Below are 8866 nucleotides of genomic sequence, written 5' to 3' on the forward strand. Positions count from 1 at the left end.
TACCAACAGGGGAACTTAGTGCGTTCCAAATGTGGCACTTCAATGTGTTCCAACTGGGGAACGGTGTATACCAACAGGGGTACTATGTGCGTACCAACCGTGGAACTTTAATGTGTGCCAACAGGGGAATTGTGTTAACCAAGAGAGGAACTTAAGCGCGCTATCCCTGTGGAACTTCAATAATGTCCAACGGGGAACTTGCGTTTACCAACAGGGGTAATTGTGTGTAATCATGGTACCGTTGTTGATAGGACAATGGCGTGCACGTTCATGGATAATATTTAAGTTAGCACAAAAATTGAAAGGAATATGTATGAAACAATATTTAAATTAAATATGTTTATTATATGACCTTATATAAGTTCTGCAAAAATGCCTCATTTGATTGACTCAAATATTATTCACATCAAAATAAGCATACGAGACATAACGCAAATCAAACAATACATTTATGACTTTATTAGCTATAAGCCGACTACAAACATGCAAGTGCTGCATTATAGCATATCAATCATGGTGAATTAATCAACAAATGAATACAATTCGTTCTTAAAACTAAAAAATAATGTTTTTGTTTTAGGCCATGCTTTTTGTCAAACCGAATGAAGGAGAGGGGGAGGCGGCTTATTTGTTTAATTCCTTTTTTCCATCAGAAAAAAATATTCACGATGTTCACGTACTATGAAGTTTTTTATCCTAAAAGTAGAACTGCCCATAAGCATGTAGATTGAGTAGTGTAAATTTACTTTGTCCTTACTCTGACATTATAAAATAACTCATGCATTTAATCCCCTGAAACAGGTAAACATCAGAAAATTCATTCACACGCAGGGCAACTTCCACTTCACTTAAATTGTCTTAAATACATTTATTGCATTTTCAAAAATAATAAAATCTGAAAGTTTAAACAATCATGAACGTTTCACAACGAATGTGGCGAGGCCTGAGAAACAAATTAGTTTAGTAAACTAGCAAAACGACTTGATAACAATGCATTTTGATGCGCCAGTGACTTAGTCTACGGCGGTAGGTCAATCTGAATAATGATCAGTATTTATTGTTATAATATATGAATTCCAATTCTACAACTGTGATACCATTACACATGTGCTGTATTAAAAAAATACAGTATGTATGCACTTGTTTGAGTAGAGAATGCCAAAAACGGGTTAACGTTAATAATGAACTCACATTAAATTCTACCTGTCGAAATAACAGATTATATTTTAAGGAAAATAGTCACTGGCAATCGCTTAGTTTTCCCTTGCAAACCAAACACCTTTTTTCAAGATTTGAATTCACGTATTTTGTTCAAACTACCTTTATGTAAACCAACTTATGTACCTAATTTTTGCATAAAATATAATAGAAAGAGTGTATTTTAAGCACTGAAAATTTATGCCGATGTGTCAACCATATATTATTTGTTGAAAACAATATAAAAATGTTATAATTAATGTTGTTATACACGTATTATCATCGCTGACTTTGACAGCATTATCATTTTATAAAAACACTAATAATTAAATATGTACCAAAGCAAACACTTATCAAACACGTAGTTTAATATTATTTTGCATCACTTACATTATAGTATATACTTACTGGGGAGTGCACATGTGAATCAATTGTTAGACCCTTGTTGGTGCCAACTTAAAAATAATATGTACCAACAGGGAAATTATAACAGTGTGACTCAATTCTGAAAATAAACATACCAATTATATACACAAAGCAAATATGTGAATTGATAGTTAATGTGAATATCTACACGCAAAACAAATGCACAAAAGTCTGTGTAGGAAATTATTGTAATATTTAACAACTATTTAATCAATTCTAGTGCGATATTTACGCAATAATTTACATATTGGTAAATTTTTACTTTAAAATAACTATTAAGTACTCAACTGCAAGTCAGACACCTGTCATTCAAAACAAATTTTGTAAAATTGACAAAATATTCATTTGTATTCTTCACATTGTAGCAGTAGTTTAGCAGTAGTTTTTTTTATGTTATTTACATTTATCTTATTATATCTAAAAGTGTTTGTTTGTTATGCTTGAACAAAATGTTTGTTTCCATTTATCCGACTGAATTTTTTTGTGCCTTCTCTGAACGTTTAGCCTTCTAGATTGATTTGTTATCATGTTTGCTATATTCATTCATATTCACCAAGTTTGGGGTAAAAAATAACTTGTATAGTGAGTAACTCGTAGAAACTCGTAATAGAAAGTACAAAGAAACACTCTTTGGCCGAACTATATACCAATCCTTATTTGTTCGGCGATATGATTATGAACAAATATCGTTTTTGACTGAACCGTATTAATAAAACATTCAAATACAATAAGCACACATATATCGTTTTCGAAAAGAGTATATAGAACAAGAAAACACACAAAACACATGTGGCAACTTCATCCTTTAACGTATTCTCCTAAACGTGCATTATATGTGTTATATTTTTTTAAGTTAAAAGTCCCCGTCGCTTTTTTGTTTCAATTAAATTTATGCAAAAGTCTTTGACATTTTTCCAACTTCTGTTGTGAAGGTCATTCTCACTTTCAATACATGCAAGTAATGATTTTTTCCCTGGTAATTTACCAATTATCAAAAAACGATCTAAGTGTCTGTGAACAGCTCCTGTTTTCGTCTTCACTCCGTTGCTTTTTGGCTGCTTGTTTTGTTCTCCTGGTATTTGAAGTACCCTTTTCTGTACATGGATAATAAAACACCATATGACGTCGCTAACTGCCATGTGTAAGATATCCATATTAAATATATATACTTCAGTACAATTTTTCATAGCAAATTTACGACAAAAGCGTCCAGGTACTTACGGCACCTGATAATGACATCGATGTCACACGACAAATTTGGAAACATTATTTTGCCTAATGAATCAAACAATTACATGTAAGCAAATCATGTTCTAAGGAACATAAGAAACTTGGAGATACATAACTTAAATGCATCCACATGTGTATGCATACCTTTGTCTGTTATTTTTGGTTGACTGGTGCTGGGAAGCAGAGTTTCAAGGTCTTCAGTATTTTTATTTTCTGATAATTCAGAAGAATATTGTTCATCTGTCGTGTAAATCACAAGATCAAAAAATATATATAGTTTATAATATAGCAATGATGGAAACAACCGAAGCACACCAAATAAATATGCAGTTAGTGCATTGAAATTGAAAAATTAGAAGTAGCCAATGTAAACCTTACTGAGCACAAAATGAGTGTAGACTTTAAATTCCGCCTTACCTGGTCGTCTCCGATAAAAAAGAATTGCCTTGCATAACACAAGTATATTTCAGAAAATGTTTGTAATTCTTTTTATCACTTTAGGTAATCAAGTTCGGTAATGAGCCCATTATTAACATTAAGTTTACTGTATGAATTTAACACTAAAAATGCGACATACCTACAATACATTCGTCGTCCACATCAATATCGTCTAGCGAATTGACAGAATTTCTGGTAATTTGTCCACTTTCCATCATCATGAGCAGCTTGCTGACTTTGGCAACCTGCATGGTTCCATCTGGTTATCTGTAGAATTCTCTATGTACCCGAATGTCGTGACCAAGAAATTTAGCTAGAATGTCTATTTCATTTTCAGACAAGTTAAAAAGCCTAGTCATTGTGGCAATATGTTTCCTTAACTTTGTAGAACGAAGCCTTTTCGGATGTTCAGCTCCACAGTCAATTGCTATTGAACGTAATAAATCTGTCCCACGAATATGCGATGATGCAGATTTTGTTGGGAAAAGATATTTACTATTTAAACAGTTTGTTAGAGAATTTCTGCTGCGTATGAGCAGGTCGATATTTTCTTTCACCTGTCTTGGAAACAGTACTGCAGCTATTCGACCTCGTTTTGCAATAATCTCTGTACGGTAAAAATAACGGCACAGGTTTTTTTCCAGTTTTGTTAAACATCAATCTAATTCTCCATCGTCATTTGTCAATTTGTTTTTTGAATATTCTTCGACTGTCATTTTTGACACATCGTCTGATCGTTTCGATTAAACACAAGCAGATTTCAGACAACTTATGCCATGCTTGCCTTTTCTCGCAATCACTTGCTGATTCTTGTAAGGTATTTGCATGTGTTTCTGCTTCATGTCGTAAGTATTCAGACATTACTTTGACATCATTTGCCAATGGCAACAGTTCTTTCTGACTGTTCTGCTTAGCCTCATGAAGTGTTCTTAGGGCATTGGAAGACACGTCCTCCGTCCAATTAATTTCAAATAGTTTGGAAAGCTCCTCAGCCCTTGTTTGCAGATCCTGGTTGTTTGTTTCGATTCCTTTCGAAATTAGAATTTTTAGACATTTCTGAAGCGTTGTGCCAATCTTTAAGGCTAATGATGGTGTAGCATAAGTATTGGTGTTTCCGTCGAAGCCTGCAACGTTTTTGCAAGATTGTGTAATAAATTTGAAAGCATCTGAATACATGAAATTCTCCAAAGACTTTTCAACATTGCCTGGACAAGATCGCATGTCTTTCAGCAATCTACCAACTTCTCTTAACTTCTGTCTAATATAATTGTGTTGCTTTTCATCATGGCCCCTTTTTGTACAGAGTTTTTCACCGAATGCAAGGATTGTATTATCACTTTTGACTTTGCGACTTATTTCGTCGTTTCTCATGGACTCGATTACTCGTCTTAAAATAGTGCTTCCTTCTTTTGATTTTGGTAATAGCAGGCTGCTCTCTAAAGCGAGTCGTTTTCTTGATCACGCCGCATTGTAAACTTACATTTTTGAGTGTGCCTCCACAGGATTTTCTTCGGGTAATACCCGTAACAGTAAGGACAAGGTCCATACTCGTCTCAGCTACGCGTTGATTGTGACTTTGTCTGTATGACACAAACAGCTGTCCTTGGCCATCTCGCAATACTTTAACATTATGGAGATGGTTCCCTACGTTCCTTATTTTTTCATACATTTTTTTATTTTCTGCTGAATTTTCCGTATTTAATAGATCTTTCACATCTTGCCCATCTTTATGCTGCAAAAGCAAATGTTTTTTTTAGTTTTATTTGAGCCTTTTCGCAAAACATGCAATAAAATCTCTTATCGTAATGTCTGTATTCACTGTTATTTGTTTGAGCGATGGTGATGTTGGTTTTGTGTGCCTCTGCGGATGATTCGTCACGTGCACGAGATTGCAAGGATTCAACAGGAGGTAGTGTTGACGCTGTCTTTTTTTGAAATCTTTGAATGTTTGGTATGAGTTCGACAACTATCGACTCATCTGACGATGCATCGCCTTCTTCCGGAATATAGTCTTTGTCATTGTCACTATCCTGTAAAATAAAGTTGTTTTCCTGTGTGTGAGATCATATAAAAATATGAAAATATCACAACATCATAATTTGTTGTTGGTGAACTACATCCATAAAAATGTGTAAGTGTAACATAACACTTACCAGAATGCATGTCTTAATTACAGTTCGATACTAGAGCTTGAAAAAAATCGGAACTATATATAATCTTAGATAAAATGTTTAAATGTGTGTACTGTATTGCAATCACAAAATCGTTATAAGTTTACGTACATCGATATCCGATGATTCACTGTTCAACATATTTTCTGCTGCATCTTGTGAATTGTACTCGTGTGCAGTGTCGCTATGTTCTTTAGTTTCGGTACTCTGCAACACAATTCAATGAGACAATAATAGAGTAAGATTCATACATCCACGTTACTTAGTATCAGTTGAAATTGCAATTCTTTAGTAGCAGCATTTTCAATTGATATCATCACTCATGTGGCCTTTTATTAAGATGTAGAAAATCTAAGTGACATGAGAATTTTGTGTAAATGTTTGCAACCGATGGTATAATACAAGTTTAATTCACCTTCGTCCAAAATAGTTTACTTTTGCTTATCTTACATCACATGTTTTATTTTTTGCCGTTCACTGTCATTGGGGAAGATTTGAAACAGATTGATAGCTTGTTTTGTCGACATAATAACAAACTGAAAAACACCCATAAAACATTTTTAAAGGTTGCATTTAAATGATCAATTTCAACAAAACGTTTTTTTTTTTGTTTTTTTTAACAAAACGGTTTCAAATTTAACATATCTTTGATTATTTATCTTGAACGTATCAAGCATGTTTAAAGATTGGCTGAATACACCGACGTAGCAAGTCTTAACATATACCAGGTTGTTCCAAACATGTTATCAAAGTTCGAAAAAGTATACAAGGAATATTTTTTTACAGATACTAATAAGACGAAATGTATGCACGGTTAAATGAAAGGTATTGTACTTCTCTGGACAAATGTGTTGGAAGAAAAAAGAACTGGTGAACGGACTGTGGTTCACGGTAAATCATGTATGTATTGTGCGGTGGTTGGTGTAAAATGAACTATCTTTTCTTACCCATGTCAGAATGTATCGTATAGCAAAATATCGAGTAGACGCTATTGTTTTTTTGTCGTTAAGATGAAATATCAACCAATGACCATATGTAACACGCAAGTTAAATTTCTTAATGTCTCAGAGTTTCATACACAGTAATTGGCAGCGTATAAGTCTTACACTGAAAATAAAAATTAATGATATTACACTTCTTGGATAAGCGATAATTAACGTTTTTGTGATTATGATGAAGTCGATGTTTATAAACTACAGTGGTTAATACACATGCGCACCAGTTTCATTGACAGGTGTAAATTCTAAATTCTTTGTGTATATGAAGATTTTGAAAGACAAGTAGTTCAAAGTCACTACAACTGGTAAACAATATTTTATTCTTTTAAAATTCGCATAACATGTTAATATAATGATCATCGACGTACGTGTTATGTTAAGCCCAAATACCAATTAGCACCACCCGGAATAAATATTGGCACAATATAATTTAAGGCAAAATTACGCCTATTTCACTGAAGACTAAACCAAACCAGAAAATACGCCTTAGTAGCTTCGACATAGTGAAATATTACAAACCGTCTCATCGACTTCTTCCGTGTGTACGGATGTTGTTTGTCCTGGTTCCTGGCTGTCCGTAGATCTAGTAGTCATTGTGTTGCCTATTCACAACAACAATAAAAAATGGTATAACACATAATCTAGTCAGAGTTAAAAAGTTCGTTATTCATAAAACCATTTAGTACAACACATTGACATTAATTCCTTGTACACAAATTACATTAATTTCATGATATACATAATATGTATTTAGGCATGTGTAGTAATAACAAAATCACTAAGGAGCCATAATTCTTACAAAATGCTGTTTACAGTAGTCTGCTCTTGTTTATAGATTGGGGTCATGTTGGTAAAGAAGTACGCAAAATATAAAAGCAATATGTCAAGGGACATAGAAAATATTTGAGGTGGTACGTAAACTGTAACAAAGATTTATCAATAATATGCATATTTTAAGTGGAAAAACGGGGCCATAATTCTTACAAAATGCTTGTTACAGTTGTCTGCTCTTGTTTATAGATTGGGGTCATGTTGGTAAAGAAGTATGCAAAATATAAAAGCAATATGTCAAGGGACATAGAAAATATTTGAGGTGGTACGTAAACTTTCACAAAGATTTATCAATAATATGCATATTTTAAGTGGAAAAAAGTGACCATAATTCTTACAAGATGCTTGTTACAGTTGTCTGCTCTTGTTTATAGATTGGGGTCATGTTGGTAAAGAAGTATGCAAAATATAAAAGCAATATGTCAAGGGACATAGACAATATTTGAGGTGGTACGCAAACTTTAACATTCCAACGCTCACGCTAACGCTCATGCTAACGCCGACGCCGGGGTGAGTAGGATAGCTCCACTGTATATATATAGTCGAGCTAAAAACTGCGTAGAGCTCTACTTTGTTTAACGTATATTTATAAAATATATTCTTGAAATATGTACCGTAAAACAAGCTTTGTAATCAAATGATATTTATATAAATCGATCTTTAGAATTCGTCTTCCAGTATTACTTTAACGTTTACATAAAAGCGCTTTTTAATAGTAATTAAAAATTATAAACATAATTAAAAAACTTACCTTAGTTTAATGCGTTTGTTCGCTCGAAACTCCATTTTTCCAACTGACTTTCACTAAATGATATAAATACCGAGTGTATGATTTTTAAACAGCGCAACCGGGGAACTGTTATAAGCCTGGATACACACTCGATTGTAATATGGTGAAGATTTGTGTATATTTTGTGCATGCCACAAACCCGCTAATCGGGGAAGGCGTTGGATTTCTAATTTAAATTGACAGTTTGGTATTTCATTCACGTAGATTAGAGATTTTCGCCTAAAACCAACCGGGGAATTCCCCGGTTGGTAGGTGTTCCCCGGTTTGTTGGTGTGTATTCATACGATTTTCCCCGGTTGGTAGGTTTTACAAACTCACACACACACACACACACACACACACACACACACACACACACACACACACACACACACACACACACACACACACACACACACACACACACACACACACACACACACACACACACACACACACACACACACACACACACACCCGCAGACACGCGCGCGCACACCCGGGCGCGCGCACACACCGGTATTTCTAACCTACAGAGGTACACAGACCGTGAGAGTGTGTGTGTTTGTGTGTCCGCCTGTCTGTTAATATACATCCGAGGTCCACATACCGATATACAGACAACATAACGATGTACCCACCCTTACCGAGGTACACCGGCAGAACAACGTTATCTCGAGGTATCCCCCTCCCCCCTCTCTAATAGAACACACTATATATCTGTTTACGCTTTTTACGAGATGTACATACCGAGGTTTTGGGAAAAAGTACCTCGGTAGTTTTCGGAATCTCAGTAAGTTCGCGTG

General features: G+C 34.5%; 1 protein-coding gene across 3 annotated transcripts; it reads right to left on the minus strand.

The window, feature by feature from the left end:
* Window positions 1-1610: 1610 nt before the first annotated feature.
* Window positions 1611-8424, minus strand: LOC127851575 (uncharacterized). 3 transcript variants are annotated; one of them, XR_008035826.1, is made up of 4 exons: window positions 5574-5898; window positions 3431-5321; window positions 2998-3093; window positions 1611-2717 (listed from the first exon to the last, which is right to left on the minus strand). XR_008035826.1 is itself a non-coding variant. In XM_052385412.1 (4 exons), exons 2-4 carry the CDS (start codon window positions 7052-7054, stop codon window positions 5019-5021), a joined length of 474 nt encoding a protein of 157 aa, XP_052241372.1. In that variant the 5' UTR covers window positions 7055-7062; window positions 8043-8424; the 3' UTR covers window positions 3431-5018. The 3 variants fall into 3 exon arrangements, 2 of the variants coding, with proteins under 2 accessions (XP_052241372.1, XP_052241371.1); XM_052385412.1 differs by lacking the exons at window positions 1611-2717; window positions 2998-3093 and adding exons at window positions 6980-7062; window positions 8043-8424 and having other exon boundaries at window positions 5574-5669; XM_052385411.1 differs by lacking the exons at window positions 1611-2717; window positions 2998-3093 and adding an exon at window positions 6980-7296 and having other exon boundaries at window positions 5574-5669.
* Window positions 8425-8866: the final 442 nt, after the last annotated feature.

This window comes from Dreissena polymorpha, chromosome 11 (assembly GCF_020536995.1).
Source record: "Dreissena polymorpha isolate Duluth1 chromosome 11, UMN_Dpol_1.0, whole genome shotgun sequence".
NCBI lineage: Eukaryota > Metazoa > Mollusca > Bivalvia > Myida > Dreissenidae > Dreissena > Dreissena polymorpha.

What these genes read in the sequence shown, in the direction of transcription:
- LOC127851575 (XM_052385412.1), bottom strand. Translation starts at nt 7,054, where the DNA reads ATGACTACTAGATCTACGGACAGCCAGGAACCAGGACAAACAACATCC. An exon ending in CGGAAGAAGTCGATGAGACG is followed by an intron (nt 5,670 to 6,979) that starts GTTTGTAATATT and finishes ATTGTGTTGCAG; the next exon opens with AGTACCGAAACTAAAGAACA. An exon ending in GTGAATCATCGGATATCGAT is followed by an intron (nt 5,322 to 5,573) that starts GTACGTAAACTT and finishes TTTATTTTACAG; the next exon opens with GATAGTGACAATGACAAAGA.